Genomic DNA, 27,812 nt, shown 5'->3' with positions numbered 1-27,812 from the left:
CATGCAAACATGAGTCACAAGATAAACCCAGAGATTTCAAATAAGAATCCTTAGTGTTAAAAACATTCTGACCTGCTATGGACTTTCTAAGTTCCTGGCAACAGGAAAATTGCTCTATTATTTTTCCATAGTCAAAAAATGAGGGAAAATTAAGAGCTGGAATTTTCTGAAGGGTACCTTCTGTCTAACGATGGGTGCCTTGAGTCTAAAAAGGTTGAGAAGGTATAGAGGAAGGGAATTAAATCAAGTTCTTGGAGAAGACCAGCTATACAAAAGAAGGAAAAAACATCCCAAGCAAAAAGAGGACAATGCCCCATTGGACTTCTGAGTGAAGGCTTGATAGTGTAAGGCGTCGTATGGACACTGCTGTCCATACAGGATCCTAGTATGGCTCGATCCAGTAGGTTTTGACAAACAAAATCTTAGTTTCAGAGTGTATACATGCCCTTTGTTCTTCACTCCCTCCTGTATACCTCTCCTTGTGGAGAGACAAGGTGGAGTAAGCTGCTTGCCTCTGCACCTGGATAGGAAGATGTTCAGTGTACAGCAAGGTGACTGGGGGAAGGGCAGGAGAAATGGCATGAGACACATCGCATAAGAAAATTAACCCAAGAGCCACCTCCAGCCCTTCCTATCATGAGAAGAAACTGCAGGAGCAGCCCCCTCCCAGATGACCAGCTCAGACCCTGCTCATGCAGATCTAAGCACCCTGTACATGCTCTAGCACTGCACCATCCCTGGCCTGTGCCCTTTGGTTTGAACAAGCCCTGTGCATAATCAAGCGTACCTTGGCAGGGCTGCCCAGCAGGCTCCCTGTCCCCTTATCAGAGGTGGCAGCGGGCGATCTTGATGCAAGGACATTTTGGGCCAGCAATGCGCCTATAGACATCACATCAACATTGGCTCCGGTGGAGACATTGTGGCCACCATAGGCCTTAGGATTGGCTTCGGCGCTGCGCTCATAATACTGGCGGCTGTTGATATCCTACATAGAGACAGAGGCTGTGAGAAACAGTTGTGGAGTGAAAGCTGCTTCCACTTTGTGCTGCTAGACAAGGGTCAGCAACGTTTTTGGCCAGGGTGCCAAAAACACCCCAAACCTGACCCACACTTTGACTTGGCATGCCAAGGGCAGACTGCAGGGGAGCTGTGAGGGGCCTGTTCCTTGCTGCTGGTCGGGGCTGCATGTGCACCTTTGGGTGGATGGTTGGGAAAGGGCTGGGGTAGTGCTGCCTCAGCCCCTTCTCTGCCCTGCACCCCAAGGTAAGCATGCAATCGTTGCTGGCACAGAGCTGGTGCCAGGGCTCTGGAGCCTGGTGCAGCTGTGCAGGCTACCCACCCCCTGCTGCAGCTGCTGAGAGCCCGGGCCAGCCGTGGAAGGCAAGCCAGAAGGCTGCAAACAGCTGGAGCCCTGGCCAAGCTCTGTGGTGGTGGTGGTAGCTGCACAAGCGCCTTGGGGCACATGGCAGAGAAGGGGCTGTGGCAGCACAACCCCAGCCCCTCCCCCACCATCTGCCCAGAAGCGTGCATGCAGCTGCTGCCACAAGCCTGCCTAGGGCTCCAAAGCCCAGGGCAGCTGTTTGCAGTCTCCCAGCTACAGCAGGGTTTGCAGCCTCCTGGCCAATTGCTGTGAGCAGCCTGGGCTCCGTGGTCAGTGGCAGCTGCCCAGAGCCCAGGTCAACTGTGGTTTGCCAAGCAAAACAGCTTTGTGTGCCAAGCTCTGGCATGTGTGCCATGAGTTGCTGACCATGTGTCTGGTTGATATAAAACAAGCCAGGGCCGCTGTCACAGGGCGGAAGACAGGGTTAAAATCACATCTGACCCCTGGCTCTTAGGCTTCTCTCTTCAACCATCCTAGTGGTTATGAAGGTGGAATGACAACCCATGGGTCTGCAATGGGGCTTGCACTCTGGGCATGCATCTGATCTGTGCTCAGCAGCTAACAGCTGCCTTCAACAGCAGACACCACAGAGGTGTTTGCAGGCTCCTCTGCACCTGGGGCACACAGAGCATTTGCCCTCCTGTTCATCTCCTGACATGCACAGTCTTGTACATGACTCTCTACATTTTACCCATAGATCCCTATAAAATGTAGTCTTTCTGTAGGAATTTCCATGAACTCAGCTCAAGGGGCTTTATGAGGGTGAGCAAGTAGCATCAGCTCCATCTTATAGAGGCAGAAAGAGAGATGCAGACAGGGGATATGAATTCCCAAAGCCACCCAGCAAGTCAGTGGCAGAGGCAGAAACAGAGTCCTTGTCTCCCTGAACAGTACCCACTGAACTCCCAGTCTAGGGCCCTATCTACTTCTGTACCCTTTGGGAGCAGGGCCAAGATGTAGAACCAAGAGACAAGCCAAAGGCCAGGGCTGACTGGATGGACTGGGATGTGGGGGGCCCAAAGGTTGAGGCCAGGAGATGAGCCAAGGGCTGGGTCTGGCAGAACAATAGTTAGAAGCCCGAAGAAGGGACCAGTGAAGCGGCCAAGTGTCAGGAGCAACAGGAAGACCATGTGAGCACCAGGAGCAAGGAAGAATGTGTGTTGACCATTGTCCTACCCCAAGTACCTGGGAGCAGCTTCCAGCAGCTATCCCCACCAAGGCATCCAATTCAGGCACAGCCAAGAAGGCCAGCCCGTCCTACCGTTTGCCTCACTGGCCCCAAGTGCGATAGACCCTGGTCCAAATCAGCTGTAAGCCAGCCCTGAGTCTCCATCAGAGCATCCATGAGATCCCAGATCACACCCTCCCACGGGGAGATCTTCTAGGGTCCCTCCTGCTGCCCCAGGCACCTGTGCAATCTGGATCTGGAAGGTGGTGTGGGGGTTCCGGAAGTGGGTCTTGTAGTGCTTCACCGCCTCATCTCGCCGATTGAAGCCATTGCGACAACGGTAGCAGTGCCAGTGTGCCCCTTTGAACTTCTTCTCCCCTTTGATCGTGCCTACGATCTCGCAATGGTTGCAGCAGCGCAGGATCTTCAGCCCTGACAAAGGCAAAGCCCTGGTGAGGATCAAAGGGACCTTGTGTGGTTCTGCTGCAAATGCTAGCTTGGGTGTCAGAAGCATGGCATTGGCAGGCAGGCTCCCACTGACTTCACTGAGAATGGGATCAGGCCTTCCACAGAGATTAACACCCTGCAGCTGACTAAGCAGGGCAGAAAATGCCCCTTCTTAGAGAATGGAGGCTTAAGAACATATCTGGCTCAGCAACATTTTGCTGCAGCTAGTCAGCTCGGGGGAAAACTGTCTAACAGTTCCTGCTGGAGCTAACAGCACTGTGAGCCCCGATGCACATGGACAGCCAACAGCCACCACTGGTTCCAATGCTATGCCACATAACCCTTCTGCAGCACGGTTAATCAATGTGAGGTTTTATGCCCTGTCTCCACTAAGGCTCCCGATGGAGTTTACACTGACATGCCCAATTCTGGGCTTAGCAAAAGGAAAAAAAGGCTGCAGGAAAAAAGTGAGATTCTTTGCTAATATTTGCCACGTGTGTCCTCTCTTACAGTAAAACACCCCAAGCACTTCCCACGCCCTGTTACTCTTAACTATACATTGAGATGAAGCCATGAAAATGAACACTGACATGGGAATACAGGCAGGACTGTGATGAGCCCCCTGGGCCATCAAGTCCAGTCCCCTTCATTCACAGGCTATTGTTAAATGAAGGAATCCCCCAAATCACTATTTCAAACCATCCATCACCCATAACTACACGGAACCATATCTGAAACACAAGCACAAAACTCAGCGTGCCACAGGCAAAAAGCCAGAGAAAGGAGGGCACTGCCAACGCCCTGCCACTGCAATGACTAATCCATAGCCTCATGGTAGCAAACATCTAAACTTGATTACCCTCACTGTCTGTTCTGCAGAGAATGTAGCATTCTAGCTGCTGTCAGTTATATTTCCTCTATGCCCTGCCTCTGATGAGTTTTTTTTCTGTGATTTGTGTGTAATCTACAATTATGCAATGATGTGCATTCTTTTTCATCACTGGTCACTTAAATGGGGGGCAAAAGCCCTGTTTAGCCTGCTGGAGCCAGAAATCAGAATACTTCTGGATGAGGGAGAAGCAGAGCAGAGTGAGAAATGAAGATTAGACATGAATGTACCCCATCTTGAGCTCTGAGGCTCTGATCTGTGAATAGGTATCTTTCAGGTCTGTAAAACTACCTGAAACCAAAGCTTACATGTAAAGAATAAAAAAAAAGTCTTGACAGGAGAATGGGGAGAGAGCACAGGCTACATGTGAGATCTCAAACGGGAATCCAAGCGAACACAAGCCAAACATGTAGAAGAAGACACCCAGGAGAAGAAGCTCTAGATACAGAGCAGGAACCATGTGAGAAGTCCCAAAGGCCCAGTCCTTCTGGGATCTCTGGCAGATTGCCAAGAGCCCCAACATGAATCCTCACAGAAGCAAGTGTGGTGAAGAGCAGCAGCCTGAGCCTGCTGAAAGCTCAGAGAGAAGCGGCTGAAAGGAACTTTTTGACGGTGGACCTTCCGCTCCTGTTGGCAGTTGGGGTGAAGGAGATCTGTGTGAGGCCCTGACTGCTGGGGCAGGATGCTGTGCACGTGAAATCTGATTCCAGCATCCTCTGCGTGGGGAATTTAAACACCACAGACATCCTAGCGACATTAAAATAAAGCCAGCAGTTTCTATTAATAGCTCCACACCAGTCTACCCTCCTACCGCAATACATCCTTGAGCTGCCGGTCACTGGCTTCCTCAAGTGCAAGGTGGGCTAAATAACTGGCATATTGATCTGAACTAATTTGCCTGACAACCCGGATGGAAAGCTGCTGACAACTGCTGGCAGAGCCACCAGCACTGCAGAGCTTTTGGGACTGCAGCAGGCCCCTGGCTACCTCTAGTGAGACCTGGTTTCTTTGAAGAAGGACAGGGAAGGGGCAAGGCACCTTGGGACTTCAGATCCCTGGACAAGAACCGGGATGCTCAAAGCGGGGCAGACAATGCAGAGGACGACAGACGGGGTCATTACAGAACTATGAGGTAGAGCTAAACCAGGCCAGCAGCCAATAAGAATCCTGGGAACCTGAAGCACCGCCCCTCGTACGAGGAGCTCTGCAGAGGCTGTTTTACAGGGCCATAAAAGCCAGCCAAGCTGCTAGATTTATGGCTTGAATTTTGCTTTAGGAGAAGCAGTACACTCCCAATGCAACACCAGTTCCAAGCCAATGCCAAGCGCCTCTGCAGAAGGAAAAAAAGCTGCCTCCCAACATCAAGGGCTTGTTTCACAGCTTGGTCCATCATCTGCCCCGTTTTCATCACCTTCCTTTCTTTCTCTCATCTAGGAGCTCTGCTCCTGCACCAAGATAAGCCTCCAGCTAGATTTCCATGTGCTTTCACTGCAATGGGGGGTGGCATTCTCTACTGTCCTCAGACCCTTCACTTAGCTGCTTAAGTGGAAACACTGCTTTTTGGAAAATCAGCCCCTTAGTAATGGTCTCAACAGTGCTCCTACCTCCTGCGAGAATGGGAGTGGGGCTTGATTCGTCATTTCCTCCAGTACCATGGCCTGGAGAAGGTGAGGGGGTGACCAGGGCAGAAACTCCAGGCACTGCCCATGCTGTGGGATGCAGTGATCATGCTGTTGTGATTGGTACAGTGGAAACCCATGCTTCCCCAGGCATCAGTGGCTGGCCTGGGCACGGACCTGCCGAGCTATACCTCCAACTCCCTCATGCTGATTTCATACTGGTGTATGTATTTTAGGATTGGTGGAGTTACCGGTGATTCACATTCATGTGACCAAGTGAGGGTTCAGATCCTGGAACTCTGTGCACGAAGCACTGGCACAAGAACATAGGTGCTGTTGTCCCAGATCACAGCTCTGTCAGGCAGCCTGCCTCCAGCAAGAGCCAGAACCAGGAAGGAAGTAGAAACATAAAGCAGTAAGTTAGCAGGTCAGTGCTGTGCCTTAGAAGCAGGAAGGTAGGAGGACCTCTCCCTGCCCTTTGCAGGCCATCAGCTTGTGCCCTGAAGCAAAAATAAACTTAGCATCTAGCCTGGGCCAGAACTAAGAGACCAGTTTATGGGAAATGAAGGGGCACGGGAAAGAAGGGACCTCCCACAGATGTACAGAACTGTACTGCCCAGTGCCCTACAGCAGATGGGGCAAGCTTCTACTGTGGCAGTTCTCAGGCAGCAAATGGGAATCATGTCATTTAAAAGCAGCTCTACTACAGATGGGGACAGACTGGGGCGAAAGCTCTTTTTACACATCTACCATGCTTTTACAGATCCTAGTCAGAGTTCACTTAGGTCAGGGATGGCCAACCTGAAGCACGTGCCACAGATGCTATGGAAAGCTTTTGTGTGTGGCACGTGGCAGATAGGTAAGGGATCAGAAAGTTGGCTGGATGACATGGAGGGAGGATGCAGGCTTAATTTTTAGTGCAGCTCCCAGAAAGGTTGGCCGCCATTGATCTAAGTGATCTGGATGAACTGGAGAGTGCGGTCCAGCGGTTAGGGTTGGAAACTGGGATCCAGGATTCCTTGCTCTGCCACTGACTGGCTGCATGACCTTGATCAGGTCAGTTCATCTCCTGGGTTCTGTTTCCCTTTGAGTAAAATGGCAGCTGTAACATTTACAGCTCGCTTCTGCCTAAATCTCTGCTGTACCCTCATGCATCCCATTTGGTTCCATGCAAGACTCCCCCCAATCCCTCCCTTTGAAACCTCCTCCCATTGTCATCTTTGTACCTTCTTCTGCGCTGCCCTATACATTTCCATGCCTTCCTTCTACACAACTGTGCTGTGTTACACACCTACCTCATACTATTTGGAGCAATTTAGCTCTCCAAGGCATGCCTCAGGCATGTCTTCCTCTGCCTGCTATAATAACAGTTTGAATAGTACTGTAGAAAAAATAATCAATGGGATGTTAGGAGCAGTTAATTGTATTCACAAAGTACTTTGAGGCTCTTGGACAGAAGATGGTGTCACAGGCTGACAAGGTTTGTCTGAAGTTCACCCCTGGAAGTGTTTAAGGGGGATCTGCTGACTCATAGGAGCAGGTAAATCTTGAATCCCCCCTCTTGGGTACAAGACAGGTATGTGGCAAGCACACACCTATGGTGTAAGCTGAGAAACCTTGGAAAAGGGACTCCAGGAACTGTCTAGCATAGGCAGTTTGAGCTTCTCTTTATGATATTACACTAGTGATGTCTTTGTTCCTAGAGCCAAAGCACAGGGAGGGAGGAAGAGAACCAGGTCTTCACTTTGAGCATGACCTTCGCACAAAATACAGAGAGGTTTTGCCTCCTCCTCAGGATTCTCTTCAATCTGTGATTCCTCTGGATCAGATGTGTGCACATTTATGTAGGACAATGAAGCTGTCACCAAGAGACCCATTTATCTAGTATTCCTTCTGTCATACTCACTCCAATAAAGATGAAATAATCCTTTCCCCCCTTTCTTTCTCTTGTGTGTATGTGGAGACAGAAGGACAAATATACTAAAAATAACCAGTGATCTGCTTTCCCAAAGATCCCTAATCAGCAGCTAATAAATTACAAGTGCATCACTTCCGAAGGACACTTTCCAAGGGGTTGCTTTCAGTGTAACAGATGCTTGTTAAGCTATGCCAGTCCCACTGCATTTTATCCCATTAGCAGCCCAGGCTCCCTACCCTGGTTACACAGCAAAATACAAACTGCAATAACCAGCGTGCTTCCCTTAGAAAGAAATCAATGCACGCACTAGCTCACACTGATGAGAAACAGATCCTTTCCGAGGACTCAAATGCTGCACCCCAGCTACTCCCATCTACTGCAGAAGCACCTTGATTCAAGTCCCTGCAGCTGGACACAGACAGCCCTCAAGCTATTCTAACTTGTGCTGGGGGCCAGCTAAAGATAAAGAAAAACAAAGGTAACAAGGCCATCAGCTCAGTTCTCCTGAAGGGGTAAACGGGCTGATGGTAACTGAGGCTCCATGGGGGAGCCTAGCTTTATCTGCCCTAGCTTTCCAGGGGAGAATGACACAGTCTCCATGAAATCAAAAAGTACATAATATGTAAACTACCACTAAAACCTCTACTGGGGAACATGAGCAATACCTGGACACATGAGAGTGGGGGATCAGTATGAAGACTGGGGAGGTATAAAGTTATACTGGTACTGGCTCATGATGGGCCAAGTAACTTATTCAGTCACCACCTCGTGAATGGAACAGTCACCCCAATACCATGTTCATGAGACTTTCCTCCTCTCCTAAACCAGTGGCAACCTTTTTGGCAGGTGTGCCACAAATTGACCCTGAACCCTCCCCAAATGCCACTCTGATCCCTTCCCCCTACCTGATCTGCTGCTCTGCTTTATGCTTCATGCCCTATGCATCCTGCCCAATCTGCTGCTCTGCTTTCTGCTCCACACCGTCTACCACTGTGCTACCTGCCTCCTCCCCAATCTGAACCAGCACTGGGTGCAATAAAAATGACAGGAATGTAAGAATTGCTTGACTAGATCAGACCTCAGTTCTGCCAGCATCCAATCTATGACTGGCCAGCACTAGCTGCTTCAAATCACCTTTGATGAAGATATGTTCTGCGGATACCTTCTGCTGATGCAGCCAAGGGGATTCTGGCTAGGTAGAATTTAATGACCCACACTGGAATTGTGCCAAACACAGGACAACATATTAGGTGTCCTAACCCTATAGATTTCTGCTCTGCCGTGTCCTTCTTGAGATTTGAAGCATGCATAGCTGGGCTTTTGGAGGCTGGTTTATCTGCCCTCACCTGATTAAATCTGTTGTTCTTTAAACACAAAATCTATTTCTAAAACATAACAGAAAGGGGCACATGACTGACTCAAGACTGCATTGTTGAGGCATCTTAAACAGGTTTATATTAATGCTATATAGCAGCATCAGTAAAATCTTCTCTCTTTACAAAATAGCAGGCCACTTGCCTGCTATTATATCTGCAAACTCCTAGTCAAATATAGTATTTCTGAAAACTGAATTACGATCCACTGGAAGCAAGCAGGAACCAAGGCCCAATTCTATCTCTTGCATAAATATAGGAGTAACTCAGTCAAAGGCAATGGGCTAGATTCTGGCCCCTAGCACCGCCAGCACCAAGCAGCTAGAAATCCAGCTTTGCTTGCCTTTACTGAGGTGAATCTCTGGCTGGAGCAGAGCCAGTGCAATGATACTGCATGCCCTCTCCAGTGCAGGGTGGGAACAGCCTGATAAAACAGGCCATAGCTTGAGTGCCTCTGTGCTCCAAGCTATGTTTGGCTGCCTTGGGGCCATGGGTAGCCAGCCATTGGGCTGCTTTAGAGCAGGCAGGGAAGCAGTCTTCAGCCATCTGCAGAATCAGGGAGGGGTGCTGAGTGCTATTGTCCCTCCCCTTTGCACAACTCTGAAACTGAAATCAAACCTGCAATAAAGCACCTGCCTGTCTTGCAGCTTCCTCCACATTAATAGCAGTATATCAGGAACTAGGATAACACCCTGCCTGACCAAGGCTGAGATACTGCCCATATATTTCTATTTAGTTTTTAATTCTCTCTCCCACTGCAGGCACACTTATGTGTGTACACACACTATCTAGTGCCCATAGAGCCCTGCCCAGATGCTGTAAAAGCAAAAGTTCCCTCTGTCCTTTTCCAATTTAGCAAACATCATCTCCTTATTTCTGTTTCAAAGCAGAGACCTGAGTCTGAAGAATGATCCCCACTGTGGCACAGCAAATGTAAAGTGATTCAAATGTTAAGCCTACTGTAAGACTAACTCCTGCTGAGCTCTAATAAGTAAGCAGGCTCAGTCCACGCCAGTAATGTCTGGGAGCACTTAGGGATGTACACAGTGGTGCACGAAATGCTGTTGCTGAGACAGCAGGTGGTGCTCTTCCCTCTGAACAAGCACTGACCCAGTGTTTGACCAGGACTGGATGGGCAATTATTTCAGGCGGAGGGCAGCTTACTGAGTTTTGGCAAGCCATCAAGGGCCACATGACAGGCAGCCAGGGGCATATAAATATTAATTTTCTAAATTTTTAAGAGCCCCACAAGTCAGATAGAATGGCCTGGCGGGCTGCATCTGGCCCACGGACTGCATTTTGCCCACCCCTAGACTAGGAGGAGCTAGGTTGCCGTAAAGAAAAAGACCTAGTGAACCACCCAGACCATCTCCTTGGCAATGCCAGTGATCTGCACATCCATGTTCCTACCCTCAATGTGGTTATTACAACTTCCTCGACACCTGTTGCAAGATCATGGACATTAGCTCATATGTTCTGACCAGATTCCAGTTTAGATCATGATGTGCTGCCTCCCTAAAACTCACAAGTGAATATTGGGTACTTCTTTACTTCCTGTCCCAAACCAGTGCTGTCTGTACTTTGCCAAAGGAAGTAGACAAGGGGCAGCTGTGACAGTGGTATTGTGTCATAGGCACAGAGACCCACTAAGTCACTTCACATGAGCTGCTGAACAGGCATCAGATAGTGGTGACTTTCAGTCCCCATCAACCCAATCCGGATCTAAAATGATAATCTATATCCCTATAGCATTAGGCACTGCCTCATATGTATTTTTGATGGGGTGTGCATCAATGCTGGAGAAACTGGCCAGTCCCCACCTTACACAGAAACTTTGGGACATGTAGGGACATCTACTGTGATTCAAGGACCTTTGCAGGCTGCAATTTCAGTACAGAGAAGAGAAGTATCTACAGACACTACAATCAACCTAGCCAAGCCTTTAAAAGTAGCATCTTACCTGCAAAGTCAAGGCCCTTGTCCACGTGTTTGACCCGATAGTGAGCCCGGAGAATGAATGGATCCTGATAAGCCTCAGAAATGCTGCAGAATGGGCAGTGCGTGTGCTTCCCCTTGACACTGGCAGCACACTGGTCATCTTGGCACAGGACTGGGTTGTAGCTGTGTTCTGTCCCTTTGATACGTACTGAAGGATGAGCCTGGTGAGACAGGATGACATGGCATGATTGCAGTAGCACACCGAGCAGGTGGATTGGGATGAAGCAGTCTGAGAAAACTTCGGCAGCTGGGACCTTCTGTAGGGGACTCAGGAGCAAGACACTGCAAAAGGTCTTTCCCCCAGCTCTCATAAATGAAGCCACACAGGAGTACAGGCTTGGAAGGTAAGGTGTCCACAGCAGGTCAGTCTCTGCAGAAAGTGCTACAGGGAGCAGGACAGGAGTACTGAAGGTGGGGAGCTTCCTGCTACTCCTGTCTCAGCCTCTCCCTGCAGGATGTGCTGTATGATTTAGGAGTACTGGATATAGGATCATACCCAGCTAACTCCAGTCTCTGCCTCTTCCAGCAGGAAATATTTTGGGGCATTCTGTAGGAGTAGTGAGTGATAAGAGCACCCCGCACCCAACTTCTGCAATTTTGGTCCCTCCCAACACAAGGCAAGGTGCTGTAGGAAATGGCATAGCCACACAGGATATTGGGTGCTCCCTGCTCCTCCAATCCAGCTTTTCCTTGCCCCAGCTTGCTATTAAATAAAATCAACAACTTCAAGATTCCTGCCTGTGCTGTACATGGTGGGAACAGCTACAGTCTGAAACCTAATTGATCCAGACACAAAAAGGACAAGGCAAGCTCTGGGATCTGATATGAAGAGGTTAATGAGTCTTTGAGGTCACCTCCTGTTGGGAATGCTCCAGACACTAATGCTATTAAAAGAGATAGAGTATTGCATCCGTAATGAGAGGCAAGAGCTAGGAGAGGGCAGAGCTGAGGCCTAAAAATCATTAAAATACAACATATCAGAGACTGCAGCCAAGGAAAATGCTGCACTGAGCTCTTTTTCATTTATTTATTTATTTGTTGTTCCTTCTCTTTTTCCCTGGAAGACAGACCTTTGTAGAAATCTTTCTTGCTGCAAATCTGCTGTTCCCTGCAGCTAGGACTGCAACAGAGTTGATGGGGGTAAGCCCACCACACCCCTGGTTAAACACCTTCCAGGGAAAGCATGCAGCAGAGTTGGACTTTTACTGCAGTGCTGCATTGCCTGTCACTGCCTCAAAGCTTCTCAGAGATTTCTTGGAGCTGTGTGCACATATATGGGGCACTCTAGCTAGGCATCCCCAGCACAGCCAGCCAGAGAGAAGCGCTCAGTGGCGGCAGGCAGGCAGACTTCAGTTGTTCCCTCTGACATACGGGGTCAAAGCAGCAATTCAGAAAAGCAAAACTGGCTTCATTTCTCCCTTCTGCCACTCTCTAAAACACACCTTCAGACAGATATTTGGGGCTTTATGTTAATGGACCAGCTCAGAGCTTCCTCAGCACAAGGAGTCCCAGAGTATCTGTTCCACTTCTCATGTTCTCACTGGGGTCCTCCACTGCAGAAAAGCTCAGCCAAAGGGCACAGTTCCTGAGCACAGCCTTAAGCATGGAGTATCTGGGGGGATACATCTTGTCAAGGGACACCTCCACCACCCTCAGCCCAGTGAGCATAGATGGTGCTATATGCTGGCCAGGAATGAGTGTCAGAACAGACGCATCCCAGTGTGTTCCCCTCAAAGAAGCATTTCAGCAATGCAACACGGCCATGTCCCTCTCTAGCATGTTACACCTAAGGGCCCCAAAGTGCTTTCTAAACACTGATTAATTATGCTTCTTTGTTACTATTCCCAGATGAGAAAACTGAGATACAGAGCTGCAAGGTGACTATCTTCACATTGGGTGGTGAATGAGTGGCAGAGCCAAGAATGGATCCCAGAAGTTTTGACTCCCAATCCATTACTGTAAGCAGTCACCCATCGTCCTTCCCCACCTGTGCTGTGTATAATGACAGGTCTTTGGCTGAATTCTCTGATGATGTAACTTCAGCAGCTTCAGTGGAGATCAAGTCAAGAGAAATTTGGTCTCTGAATTACATTTCAATGTACAATTCTGTGGAGCTGGCTGGTCAGGATCCTTCAGGCTCCAAAGGAGGAAACATTCATAATTAACCTGTTCAGCCCTAAATTATCTGCTATTACATGTAACATACACCAACTGGTGAATTCCTTTGTAGTCACCATTTGTTCTAGGCAATACTCAGTTTCAGGATGGAATTACAGTCATTACACTCCTCTGACTGCTGCTACACAAGAAGAGTTGAGTGAATACTGACCCTAGATTCAAACACTGAGGTTAGGAGTACTGGTTAACACCAGAGCAGGGGTTTACTTAGCACTACCTAAGACGCTCTTTCTTCAGAACTACGCAAAATGTGATCAGTGGAAGCTCTGTATTGCTAAGAAACTCAAACAAACAGCAATTTCTGTCCTGCTCTTAAGGGAAGATGCAAGTACCAGTAAATATTATGATTGCATGTATTCATTCTTGAATTAAACATTTATGGCTGTGCAAATTAGCCGCAGCCCTTAAGTTCCTGGTGTGTTGCCAGAAAGGCCTCCAATGTCACCAAGATGCAGTGCCCTATGTTACAGTAACTGCAGTAGTACTTATTATTAAAGCAGGCATCTTCACATTGCTTGCAGAGTACTTTTTAGCCATCCCTGACACTGCAGGAGTGCCTAGGAATCTCAACCATGGAACCAGGATGACACAATACTAGGCCCTACATAAACAGAAGAAAAAGAATCTTTTTTTCCAAAAAGCTTGTAGTCTAAGTAGAAGACAAAGGGCCGCTGGTGCAGACAGATAGAAGATGGGGGAGAACCACAGAGCTCAAGGCACTTAAATACGCAGTATCACAGCCTGGACAGTGGAAGCTTCTTCTGTGCTGCTTCTCAGCAGTGTTCCTCTCCTTTGATGGGTCAGTAGCAACATGCATTTTATGTCTACATGCTGTTTATTTCCATGTGACTGTTAGTCCAGTCCACCACAGACATGTGTCATTCTGTGCTATCCTACTTTTTATGGTACCAGTCTGAGATGCTTTACATATGTAATGCGTTAGGTACTTAAAGTACTTAAACTGGCCTCAATGGGGAGCACAATCATGCACCCTGATCAAGCCAAGTTACATTATAGACATAACTTTCCCCTTACTTAAACTGGTTTTGAACTGGTTCCTTATCTAGTGACTAACAGCGTTACTCCTGATTTAGCCATATGAAAAGAGATTGAACTTTGAGGTCTCCTTGGTAAGGGCTGGGGAGACAAACTGAATTTATGCGTTGCAAATGGAGCAAAAATTTTCTAAAAAAGAAAAACACACAGAAAGATCCACATTCAACCTCTCGGTGTGAAACTGCAAAGTGCTTTTTACACCACTGAAAACAGCCTGTTGTGGGGGGGAAAGGGAGAAGAAGTCTTTTCAATTATCCAAATAAAGTATGAGGGACAAACATAAAGACATGGCAGCAGCAGCATTTTAATTGTATTAATCACCCTTTGCCACAAGACTGGTTCAGACAATATTAAAACACATTGCACAATAGATGCAATACACATCCCATTGTCCCCAGCAAAATCCAGCCTCTGTTTAAATCACAGAGGGACATATTTGAGTGTTAGTCTATTTATCATCATTAACGTATGTGTTGTTTCTATGTTACTAACGTATGTTTTGTTTCACACCATAATTTCCTGCGCATTTTGTTGTACGGGGTAAAGAGGTTCCAACACCTTTGGGAAATTGCTGGAGAAAACCTTCCTACCCTGAAATACATGATAATGAGGGAGAAATAGGAGAAATGTGTCAGACAGTGCAAGACTGGGGTGCCCTGGGACTGAGAGGCCCTCACACTTCCCTGCAGTAACTGAAGTTGATGATGAGGCAAGTGAAAGAGCATCATCTGTAGGGAGAAAATTAACTGAATGCAGTGAAAACCAATTACTTTTACTCACAGTCCCACTCCAGCCCTCACAAACTGGTTAGGGCCAAGCAGAATCAGGACTGGGGGAAGGGCATGATCCTAGACTGTCTCAACCACTTCGAGTGTGCATGTGTGCAATGTATTTTTTTCAGTTAGGGTTTAGACAAGGCACCTAAATTGCATGACAAACACTATGCCCCTCTGCACGTAAAAAACACTCTCTTAGAAATAAAGGATGTAAAGAAATGGCAGAGAAGCTGCTCTGACGCATGAACTCTGTTGCCTGCCCTGAAAGCCTGCTGTACAACTTTACTGCATCATCTGGGACCTCTTGGACATGACTCCACACCCTGCTTAGCATCCAAGTACTGATTCCCAATATATTTTCTCCTGTGGTGCTGATCGGAGCAGCAGGTGTGCCCATTGCCTTCCTAGTGATGGCAAACCAGCAGGGGTGACTGCCAAGAGCTGCACAAGGCAGGGTGAGGTGCTGCAAGAAAACTCTGCCTACAGAGCAGGGGCGAAGGAGGGAGATCAATGAGAAGGCAGCTGCAATAACCCGAATAGGAGAGCCAATGGTTGCCATTTCTTTTCCAATGTTTAATCAATGTTTTTAAAATATGTTTATTAGTTTCTCCCCTGCTGAGGGGCTAAGCCTCTGTCTGAGAAGCGAGCTCCTTCTTTTTTTCCCTCAGTGGTGCTTGTAAATGATGTTTTGGATTGCCAAATCCTAGAATCCATAGACAGAACAAGTAATGAAAGGGCCTGCCAACAGGACTATTTTATGCCACAGATGTCTACATAAGGGAGGCCAGACTGAGACCCAATCAACTTGTTTCATACCAGCCAAAGAGCAGCCGAGGTGACAGTGATGACTCTTGGTCCCAAACAACCTAAGTTGGATTTGAAGCAGTGCCCTGGTGAAGCAGGATCCCATATTGTACTACAGATCCCACGAGTCACAGGGTGCAGTGTTCTGCTGAGTGGATGGGAATGCCACACGTGCCAGGAGACAGGCAGAGAGGATGCAGTGGGCAGACAGGCTAGCCAGAAAATTAAGTAGGCAGTGCCTTGCCGGTGTCTGCTACGTGGCTCACGACACAGACAGTCTCCTGCAGTGAGGCACCTGCTATAACAACTTGCTCTGAGAGTAATGCTACAGGCCACCCACTTTGTGCTAAATGTCCAAGGCCAGCTGCACTACATGCATATAACCATTGCCTGGCTGTCTCCCCTTGTTACACCTAACATTGGCTGGCCTCTCTTGAAGACGCAGGAAACTGAGCTCCCAGAGTAAGATATGATGCAGGTGCACTTTTGGTTCCTCATGCACATGCAGCTTCCCTTATGCCAACTGCATACTGCCTTGATGAAGCTCTCAGATCCTGGTGACAGATTCACCAAACTGGAAAGTCCATTTTATTTACTTAAGCCTATCATGCTGTCCCAACATGATCCTATGAACATACATGGTACATCTGGCCACCCTGGTCCTTTCATGACCCAACTGAGCCACTATGGAATTGACAGTTTCCTTCTCCACAACTCCTGATGTCTAGGGCAGCTCCCTGATGTCTTCTAGCCCCATCAAATTGACATTTCTCACAATCTCACCTGAAAACATCCTTTCTTCCTTGTCTGAATCTTTTACTTGTTCTCTCACTAGGCTATATTTTATTTATCTCTTTAACTGCAGTTAGAGATGTAAAAGTATTATACACACTTTATGATACAAAAATAGAGCAGGATCTACTATTATTTAATGGTTTGTGAGGCAACCAGCCCCATAGTGTCTAGGCTGACTGTATGATTGAACACAACGTATTAATGGATCCTGCCCACAACGGACAGCAAAAATATATCACCCATCTTCCTCAGTACACTCCCTTATCCTGTGTAAAAAAAAAATCCCCAGAGGCACAGGCACTGTGTGTTGAGCAGTAGCGTAACAAAAGGGGGGGGGGAGAGTGCACAAAAATGCCACAGCTGTGCGCAGTGCAGCCACTGATGCTGCCCCATGCATAGCTACCACCCAGAGTGCTCCAGCATCCAGTTACGCCTCTGGTGTTGAGGGCCACATAGGTATCCAGACTAGAGAGAAAGGCCTGAGCACCCCCCTCCCCACCATCTTTTTAGGAGGACAGCACTGACCATTGGAGGTCTACCTCAGAAATGCCTGCTCCCAGAAATTCTCTCTGAGAAATGCCCTGCTCAGGGGTTTAGCTCAGGGATAATCCACCAGATCACTTCACCAGAACACAAAGGTAGCTCCAGGACATGATCCTGATCCCACTGAAGTCAATAGCAAAATCCCAATGACCTCAAAAGGCATTGACTGTACTTTGCAGGGATAAGGTTTGGCAGAAGAATCAAGACCGCTTCAGTCTGGCTGCTGAGCAATCGGTAGCTGTCTAATGCCCCTATCGGGTGTGCTCTATCAAACAGAAAGGCCTGGGAAGCTTATCCTTAGGGTGGGAAGTATTTGTGTGTGTATTTGTTTTCACTTTGTACTACAAAGGGCAGCAGGTTTTGAATGAACTTAGTACCAAGCTACAGACCATCTTAAGATGGACAGACTCGATCTGTCATCCCCAAGCCCCTTTCTTTCCCCCTCCCCTTCCACCACAACAAACTTACCAGCCAGACACTGCTCTTCAAGCTGTCAGGCTGCGTATCAGAAATCAGATTGGTATCAGCCCATATGCATCCTTAAAAACTGGCTATCAGTATAGGCCCAAAAAATCTCTATCGGTGCACCCCTACTCACATCCTTCCACGTACTGGTATTTCTAACCCACTTCCTTCTATAGTAAATCATACCCTTCACATACAAACCACAGGCACTATAAAATGGTCCATTTCCACAGCTATAGCTCCCCTCCAATTCACAGAATTAGCCCAGTACATTGTCCAGACACCTAACCACATGGCTCAGACCAAAGAAGCCTGGATATTACATGATTTTCACATATCACATCTACATGCAAGCCACAAGCATCTGTCGCTGCATGCTGTTCCTTCACCTTCCTAAAAGAGTGCACACCACACTACACATCCCCTGTATTTTCTTACACAGTGTGCACCTACGATGCAGCCACACTCACACAGCCACCATGACCACTTTGGTGGTACCAGTCTCTATCTAACGTGTGTAAGTGCCAAGTGACATGGCAGAACAGATTCGGAGACTTGACAATCAGAAGACAACATTGGGATTATCAAATCTGGCTCCCATGAGTAACACAGCCCAGAGACTCTTATCCATTAGTTTCTGCAAAAAGGCCGTAACTTCTGCTTCAGCTGCAGTGCACCTTTTAAGATGTCCGCTTTTGATTTAAAGATTCAAAAGATGGAAAACCTGCCATATGTCAAGGTAAACTGATCCAATGGTTAATTACTCCCACTGCTAAAACTAAGTCTTATCTAACATCTAATGCTAGCTACAGACCACACAGCATTGTAATTCATTCCCCAAAACAAGTTGCTGATCATGCTTATCCCACAGAAAGGAGAACCGATAAAAATAGATCAGCATCCATCTCATAGAGCAATAAGATAAAGTAGAGGACGAGGGACAGAGTTAAAAAGGTTTGTGGTAACATAACTGTGAATTTCCAGACTCCCCCATCTCTTGCGTGCTCTTTATTTCTCCACAAATATTACTTTAATATTGAATCTGATGGGTTTTAAAGCTACAACATTTTATTAAGGGTTTTATCAAGAGTAACTGAGGTATCTTCACCATCTTAACTATGTCTTCATGAAGACTTCTCAGCAGAGTCAGTTAGCCTGAACAGAGCACCACGCTAACACTGCTTCAGGTTCTGGAGCTAATGTGTGCAGAGCTGACTGGCTCTGTGCGGTGCTGCCCAGTGCTGTATTAATGCACCAAAGCTTCTACTGGTTTTTACTGGTAGCCCTGCAGAGCCAACACACAGAACTGAAAGAGAACTGAAAGTTCACCCTTTTTGGTCTTCCTTTGGATGTCTATCAATCTGTATTTCCTAATACAGGCCTTCATAAAGACATAGCTGAGATAGTAAAGATACTGCAATAGAACTGGGTACTGAGATCCAATGGGTGATACCAGTTTAGCTACTGCAGGGTCTGTAGGTCGCACAGCTGTAACTGTGGACAGAATCTATTCTAAACCAGTGGCTCTCAACCATTAAGCCATTAGTGTAATGAAAGGGGGAGAGACCAGGACACCAGCCCAAGGCATCAATCCTTGAAGAGGACAAAAATAGCAGCTGCTGCTCAATGGACCAGGCTGCCACCATGCAGCCACTGAAGCTGGCTGTTGCATGGCTGCCAGGCAAGGTGCTCAAATCCCTGGCTAAATCTCTGTACTAAGCCATAAGGGTGATGTGGGCAGGGAGTGTCAGCAGACCCCCTGTGCCTGTTTCTTGTGCCAGTCTGCTCTACAGCACAAGATCCAGAGTAGGGCACAATAGCACCCCCCTTCACACAGGACTCCAGGTGGGCTCATTTAATTAACTCTGCTAAGAGATGGATACAGTCAGTTCAGGTGTGGCATCACACAAAAGCATATGGAGCAGCTTGGCCCAAGTAATATTTCAGTGGCTGTGGGATTGATGGAGAGGTGAGCTGTAGTGCTGTGCAAGGAGACAGAGGTGAGCCAAAGGATCAAAAGGACTGAGAACCAGTCTCCTAAAGAGCCTTTTTTAACAGCGATGAGAATGAAAGAGCCTAGCCTCATTCAGTAGACCCCAGGGGAAAATTGCAGGGTTGGCATTTTAAAATAATGGGCCTTATTCTTCTCTCACTTAGACTAGTTTCCACTGAGTTACTCCTGCTGCACACTGGTATGAGTACAGAATTTGGCCAGATACCTTTCTTTAAGTGTGAAGCAAGCACATTTTATTGACTCTTTGCTGACAAGAGGAAGCGGCCTCGTGACCTACAGATTGCAAAACTCTTGAAGCCACAGATTTGCAACATCTGCTTCAGTTTGACAGCTCTTAAACTGAAAGCCTGGACTTCAGCTAGCTGTCTCCTTTTGTCAAGCAAAGAACGTTAGCTTAATTTAAAGCTTCCCAGGACGGGTGCTGAAAATGAACAGAAAGTAACAGGGTAATTAGATTTGCCAGTTCTCTCTGCACTGATGAGGATGGCTGCATGGATAGCTGCCCAAGGGAACAAGAGACACAAAGATAAAGGAACCTGAGACCTGCTGTTCACACTTCTTTTTGGGGTTTTGTTTTCCATCCTGTGTTTGCCTGTATTGCCCGTCTCATTAATTGATGTAAGGATGCTACGTTGTTTGAATAAAAAGGAATAGTTTGTGTAAGTGGTATTGTCAGTCTCTGCTAGCAAGAACTAGAGCCCTGCCTCCAGATAGACAGAAGAGTGCACCATTAAACACCCACTGAACCAAACTTATTTAGGCTCTGTCTATATTAAAAGTTGCTCCACTATAACTAAAATTTATTTGTAAATCAATTTAGCCAAACCAATGCAAGTCACTATGTGCATGCTCTCGAACTGATTTAAACCTGCCTTGTATCAATTTAACAAAATGTAGTTACTAATTCCTGCGATTTAAAAAAATCAACGTAAGAAAAGAAGGGATTTGCAGAAGTTTAATGAAGTTGTTTGAAAAATACACCTTTGCTTATGGTGAGTTGATTTACGCCCACATCGCAGACTGAAACATAGTATAGAGAGGTCTGAGTTAGCTTGGGATGAGCTAGCTCAGGGATGTCAAAGATACAGCCTGTGGAGCCATTTCACTGGGCCCATGGGGCTCCCGCAGGGGCCTGCCATTGAAGCTCCTTGCTATAGATTCCCAAAGGTCATGCGAGCAATGGCTACATTAACCCCCACCCTACCATTCAATCCACACTACTGCTCATCCTGCAGCCAGTCCAGATCTGGCCTCCAAGGAGCCCTGCAAACCACAGCTGGCCTAGGGCACAGGTGAGTTTAAAGTCCCTGAGCTAGTTTCATTAAAAGAAAAAGGTCCCAGCAGTATGGCCTTGTTACACAGGAATTTGAGGCAGCCTCCTAGAGGTTTTAACCCCTGGATTACCCACACATTAACATCTGACTCTAATTTTAAGTACTCATTAGGCAGTTCAGGTTTACTCTGTCAGGTTGGAACAGCTAAACTGGTACAACTTTTGCATGGAGACACAGCCCTAAATGCAGTCCTACATCTTACTGCCTTCTTGTTACATAAGATGCTTTCATGAACAAGTGTACTCAACTATACCTAAGCTTGCATTTAAGAAAAGTTTCTAGTCCTTATGATAGTACAGAAAAAAATCTGAACATGAAGCCACTGTAATCAACATAGTGCTGTCCTGCTGAATCAGCAGCAGATGCTTCAGTGCCCCTGCTGTTGCTCAAGTCAAGCTTTGCCAAGCTGCAGCAGAGTGAAAAATGGTCAGAATGTTGAGAAATATGGTATCAAGAAGCCCAAGAGAGATGGAAGAGTATTTGGCCAATATTTTAGTAGTTGTAAATCTACTATCATCTTACTGGTACTCCTAGAGTAACCTAGACAAACATTTTCTGCAGCGGTATTCAACAAGCTAAATAAATACTACTATGTGAATATGCTGATCAGTTAATATGGACAAGTTATTTAATAATGTTTTATAAATATTGTTTAGTTACTTAACCAGTGCTAATAACAAGATACAATGTTTAAATGCATTAAAGAGAAAATGAACAGACAATATGTAAGAGTCTGTGACAAGTTGGACTTCAAATCCATGCCCCCATCTGCAGATTCGTTTAAATAGAAAATCTGAGTTTTTAAAATAGATGTATTATTTATTTAATCATTGCAATAACCCCAGCATTCTGTTCTGTTTCAGTTTTTATCTCACTTTTATCATCAAAGGATTTAAATCAGTAGTGCAGGATGTTCATTTTGATATTAATTTCAATATATAAAACCCTGCCCCTATCCCCTGCTGCAGAAGTCAGTATTAACAATATACAGAGGAATCCCAGAACTGATTACAGTAAGACAAGAGGCTTTTAGCAACTAATGTAAGACCCTCAGGCATTTATAGACATTCTCTGGGAGGGGGGAGGTGCTTTAATTAAAGAGCCATTCTAATTAAAGTGCCAAAGCATCACATGTATTAATGTTCCTGTGCTGAAAATGGTGGCAAGGACACTTTGATTAAAGCTCCTCTAACCAGCTTTAGTTTAAAGCACTTCCACCACCATTTTTCAGTGCAGGGACACTGATACACTTGACGCTAGGGTCTGCTGGAGCAAAGTAATTACTCAATTAATTGAGTCTGCTCCGATGCATTGTAATTACAACACACCAGCGCAGCCTCTGCATGTGTATAGGTGCCCTGGGAGTTTCTAATGCCTCAGAAGGAACAGGAGGCATTTCGGGATTGTAAAATAAGCATGTCAGTTGGCATTTCTGCCAAAAGAACTGGCAATGAAATTGTTAACGTTTCCTCTCAAGCTACATTACTTCATAAATTACACTCATACTTATTTTAAGTTTCTCTCAGATTAGGAACTGAGCAACTGAGAAACTAAGATTTTTTACGTGCTTCTGTGGCAAAAGGTGAATCTGGAAAAAAATTTCACTCGTAGTAAAAAATTATTAGCTGTGACAGAAATATTTTTAAAGAAATAACAAAAATGTCAATTTCATCTTCCTTGGTGAACAGATTCTGTGGATCGCTGGAAAAAGGGTGTCAAACTCGCCCACACCCCTCTGAGTTGGATCCAGGCACAGAGCTCCCCACAGTTCAGATCCAGATGTGGCAGTAGGGATTTAACCATTCCCAATGACCCTCTGTGCCCCACATTTCAGTGGTAGAGCTCTCTACAAGCCCTGTGGGCCATGTGATGTGGTTCTGCAGGCCAGCTCCAGGCACAGGCTGTAAATTTGTCACAGGCTTAAAACATTCTCAGGTCTTCAATGAAGGGACAAGGGTGTTATAATCTTATCAAAGAGAACTTCAAAAGTTCAATAAAGTCCCTAGCCTCTCTCATTTAAATCAGTTTTTCAAATCATTAATATACTTGATAATGTTTGTAGTTCTACAATCAAGACATGAAGCAGAAAACAAAAAGCAGGTGGGAGAAGATTTGCATGCTTTCTTTATGTATTAGAAGAAGGGGAAGAAAAGGAATAAGAACCCCATATTTCTCCTTTGCAAATATGAGTTGTTACCAGAGAGTTTCTAGCATGTAGTGCTTCAAGTGGTCCCTCATCTCCCATCAGGAGAGATGAAAGAAATGCAGAGATGAACAGATAGGTGCTTCCTTTCAATCTGGAGAGCACCTGCTCAGATCAAGATAAGAGCACTGCCAGCTGGGACCTGTTGTTCCCATCAGTCCCAAATCCTTATTATAGATGATCAGGAGCTGCAATCTGTTTCATGCACATTTACTGTTGCCCCTGGGCTCCTAGTAAAGAGTGAGGCACTTTTTATATGAGGCAAAAACTGGGCAGGTATGCATGCATTCTGTATGCGTTATGTTATCTGCCGTAGGACTATTAAGAAACATGCACAAAATGAGAATTTCCACTAAATAAATGCAAGATTAGCTTGAGCTACTAAAATGAACACCATAAACATTTACAAGAAGCTCTGATGGGACTGCATGGGCAACTTGGGCTGACCACAATTAATGTGGTTTTGCCATTTCCTCAGGGTGTGATAAAGTAGCGGCTGTTTTACATGCATGGTATTTCCTGTACCCTGCAATGCATTTGTTGTTTGTTGGCTTTTTTCCCCTCCAGTGGCTAGTGAGAGAATTTTTAATATTTCCCTCATTAGTAAGCCCTCCCACTCAGTCCACATATGTGTCTTGAACATCCCTTCTCAAATTTGCATCAGGCACTCAGATCCTGCAGTAATGAGGACTGACTGCTAGCCAGAAAGGGTTGGACTCCACAGAACATGCAGCAGCCACTGCCTGCAAAGGATGTGACCCTGGACTTTCGAATTAAGCAGCTGAATCTGTACTAAGCTACCCAGGTTTCTCTACCAACCAGAAACATGGGATCCATTTCTCAATTTTTCAGTACATACATAGTAGGCCTTTGCACCTATTACTCCATGAGAAAGACTGACTCTTCTCTTACATGAACAGAAGATTCACTATGCATTGATTCTGTGAGCTTTCAAATTTTTTTTGCGCACATCTTTGGATATGGTTTTGGGGCGGGAAGCAGAGTTTATGCCATAGGTTCCTTCCAGTTCTGCACAATATGAATAGGTTGCAAAGCGCTGAACCACATACTTGTTTACTTTTGTCTTCACATTACCCAATGAACAGAAGCTAAAAAGTTCTATTATGATGGCTTTGTAGGTGCCCCAGATGGGACCCCAAGAGCTGAACTAGTCCCAGAAACAGAAGATTTGTAAGGATGTCCCCCTCTCTAAATGACAGGTTGGGACTTTCCAAATGAATCCCTCCTGTGTGGCGCACAGGCGACAGGCAGTGAGTGGGAAGAACAATGCTGATATGCCCTGGTGCTTGTGCCAAAGGGGCGTGGCAAGGACAGAGGCAGCTCAGCATGTGCTGCAGGGCCAGAGGAACTGGTGGAGACAGCTTCCCCTAGGGTCAGGGTTGAGGATAACAGCTGGCAGCCCCAGTGGACAGGGAACCGCAGCCTGAACTGGTGCAGCAGGTGGACCTGCCATGCCAGCCTGCCTGACAGCTACAAGAGCCAGCAGGGCAGGCTGCCACTCTGGAGCCTGCGTGAGAACAGGGGCAGAGGAAGTGCCCCAGCACACCTTCCCTGGGCTAGTGAGACCGTGATGTCCCAGCATCGTTTGAGCTACATGAGGTTAACATCCCAGCATGCCCTGGGCTATGAAGCCCTAATATCCCAGCATGCTCTGGGCTATGTGGGGCCCTGATATCCCAGCATGCATTAAGCTACACGAGACAACATCCCAGCATGCCCTGGGCTAAGAAGCCCTGATAACCCAGTATGCTCTGGGCTACAGGGATGTGCCCAAAGTCCCAGCATGCAGTGGGGTTGAGAGGAGGAAGGGGCTCGCTATTCCAGCATGCACTAGGGCAGCCCAAGGCCCCGATGTCCCGGAAGACCCTGGGGCGGCAGCGCGACTGCGGCCCCCGTGTCCCCTCCGCGGCCCTGCACTCACTATGAACGAGGCCATGTCCGAGGCGTCCGCTCGCGGAAGCCGCCGCGCGGGGTCGGCCGGACTCACTCCCGAGTAGCTTCGGGGACGCTCGGCCCTTTCCGGCGCCGCGCCCGCTTCGGGGCTTCTCGGGTGTTTCCGCCTCAGCGGGCTCAGGCGGCGCGGCTGGCACTCGGCAGTTTCCGGATGCACTCGGGCGCGGGGGGCGGAGCAAGCCCTGCAGCCTGGTTGGGAGGGGGCAAGCGCCCGAGGCAGCCCCCTCCTCCTGGCCTAGTCTAGGCCTCCAGCCGCGGCTGTATGGGATGGGAAAGTCTGCCACAGTGGGCTGAGCTGGGACCTGCCCAGCTCGCTGCATGCTAGGCCCTTCACTTGGCTTTTCGCTACCCTGCCCCGTTGGGTCCCCTTGACTGTATCGCTTCTTTTTCCCTCCTCTCACCTGGCTGGAAAATGTGCCATGAACCTCCTGCTTTAAAAAAAACAATCGTGACAGGTGCATGTTGTGTGGAAAGTGACTCCTGCTGTAACCTCCAGTAAGTGGTGTGCGTGTGTCCTGCGCCTGAATTTCTCTCCAGACCTGGTGTCATTCAAAGGTGACTTTTTTTTTCTGCTCTGAAATTCTTCTTTTGCATCAGACATAAAGGAAGCAGCAGTTCGTGTGCAACTGTGACAGCTTTGCTTTGCTATTAAGATCCTGTAGCTCTAATTTATTACCCAGAGGTGTGTTTTCCCTTTTGTGTTTAAAAGTTTAAATAAAATCTTTAAAAAAAAAAAGGATCAGTGTTTTGGCAGAGGAGGGATTTCAAGGAAATGTTAACAAAAATGCCAACTCATGCTCACCGCAGCAGAATACAGAGAGTTAAACAATGCATCTGCTGGCTTCTGCTTTCATTAGTAGCTGTGAGGATGTGTAAATGTTGAGTTAGCTACAGCAGGGTGCTTCATGTGGAGTAGGAAAATATAATAAGGATTTTAAGTTAAACAAAAAACTTGATACCAAAGGGTTTTGATTGCCAAACAATGCACCTCATTCACAGCAGGAATTTTATATAATGGAATTTCATAAAGAGACAATCTTGTGTGAATCAGCTTCAACTTTGTCAAGATTTTTTTTTTCACTTTCTCAGTCTAGAAAAGAAGATGCTGCTGCTGACTGCTAATTTTTAAGATGAGGGGCATAACAGAGTGATTTTTTTGTTTGTTTGTTTTATAATAATAAACTAATTGAACCATCACGTGCGTATACCGGACCTGAGTACATGCCTGATTGCTCTGCTGCATATTTCCTCCTTTTGTTCCTTTGTTTCTTCCCTGTTGTTTGTCACTGGTACTGGTCAGAACTTTGATCTCAGTTCTCCATGGCAGGGAACACATTGCTTTGTATATAAGATGCCCTGTATGCTTTTGGATACTTTAGGAATGAAATAAAGCTGGGATTTTCAGAGATCTTAAGCCACGTGTGTGCCTGAGTGCCTTGGATTCCTGTGAATCCAAGTCCAAAATGATAGAGATCAGGGATGGCACCAGTCAGAGAATAGGTCTGCCCACTCCAGCTACCTGGCAGGAGAGGCTTTGGAAGTGTAGGTAAAGGCATGGATGTTGGACGCTGGTGTGTCAATGCAGAAATTTCTCTCTTCCTGCTTCTGTCTCCTTCATTTATTCCCATTCTTTCCCTGGAAGGGAGCCCCAGGGCTTAACAGGAAAGTGAAACACAATTTGCTATGGTTCCTTGCCCCTGGGAGAGAGGGATGAAGGGAAGAAGGAACTCTTCTGTCATGCAGAGAAGATTACAGCAGGGCTGTCCTCCTACTGGGTGCTTGAGCATCATGCCTGTATTCCACAGTACAGAGAAAAGGACCCCAACAATCTTCTTTAAATGGTAGCTTCCGAAGATGAGGGGGCCCAACAGCCAAAGTTCCAGCTGGATTTGAGCAGCCAGACCACCCTGTGCTCTGGGAGCCACAGTGTCCGTGAGCTTCATTGAAGAAGTAAAACAAGGCAGCAACTGAGAGAGAGAAGCAGTACCTGTTCCATCTCTTACTTTAAACTAGGGTTATCAAACTCACCCCCTTTATCCTCCACACCAGATCTAGACTGCTCTGCAGAGCTCCTCATGGGCTGGATCTGGACCTGGCAGTGGCTGGGTGGCAGCAATGGGCTGGCAGTGGTAGGGCAAATGGCAGAGGGACAAACAACCCTGGGTCACCACTGTCCTTGTTCACCCCTCTGCTGCTGACAGCCATGCTCAGTGGAGCCCTGTAGTCTTGAATTCTGCAATAGGCCTTACTGTTGTAATTCCTAGCCCACTCAGAGCCCTGTATAGACTTACGTAGCCTACCGAGCAGTCCTCATGCAAGCATGGAAAAACAGCATGGGGCAGAGGCCCATCCAACTACCCCAAGCAATCCTGCTAGTGGGAGGTAGAAACAATTGACTGCCTCCTCTGGGACTGCCCGTATGCCAAAGAGGTGTGGAAGAGAGTTGGCATACTCTACCTGGTGGTGACCGGTCTCATAAAACTGACCAGAGGTGGTTCTGTATGGACACTTGACTAAGCAGCAAAGAGGCCCTGACAGTCCACTTCAACCAATTTATCTTCAGCTTCAGAAACACCTTTTGAAAGATCATAAAAATCTAGACCTCTTGGTTCCAAAATGATAACTTTTATTAGACCAACTAAGAAATTGCAAAAAAAAAAAATCTCTTTTTCTGCAAACTTTTGGGCTCATGAGCCCTTCATCAGGCTCAGGGAAAGTTCAAGATGGTAAAAAGTCCCCACATGTAGGAAATAAACTTTTTTTTTCCACAGAGGAAGCAGAAGCTGGAAAACTGTCCCCTCTAGGTCCATGAGAGTCTCTTTGTGAGCTTGCTCTGTTGTGTACATCAAGCAGGATTTCTTCCCTGGTGGTGTCAGA

At 46.9% G+C, this 27,812-nt stretch overlaps 1 protein-coding gene across 2 annotated transcripts in view; it reads right to left on the bottom strand.

Moving 5' to 3' along the window:
* The window catches only part of LOC149857532 (uncharacterized), a 34,142-nt gene extending 9,074 nt beyond the window's left edge, over positions 1 to 25,068 (bottom strand). The window contains exons 1-4 of one of the 2 annotated variants that reach the window (XM_090063293.1): positions 24,904 to 25,068; positions 10,756 to 10,954; positions 2,791 to 2,981; positions 788 to 985 (exon numbers count right to left, since the gene is read on the bottom strand). In XM_090063293.1, the coding sequence (XP_089919419.1) occupies positions 788 to 985; positions 2,791 to 2,981; positions 10,756 to 10,954; positions 24,904 to 24,918 (603 nt within the window). In that variant the 5' untranslated portion in view covers positions 24,919 to 25,068. The remainder of the gene's footprint in view (positions 1 to 787; positions 986 to 2,790; positions 2,982 to 10,755; positions 10,955 to 24,903) is intronic. The other variant, XM_090063294.1, reaches the window with a different exon arrangement.
* Between the last annotated feature and the right edge of the window lie 2,744 nt (positions 25,069 to 27,812).

Source organism: Crocodylus siamensis, chromosome 9 (genome assembly GCF_052110815.1).
Source record: "Crocodylus siamensis isolate JL-2025a chromosome 9, ASM5211081v1, whole genome shotgun sequence".
NCBI lineage: Eukaryota > Metazoa > Chordata > Crocodylia > Crocodylidae > Crocodylus > Crocodylus siamensis.
Note: the sequence above shows the minus strand (reverse complement) of the source record. Positions and strands in the feature narration are given on the sequence as shown.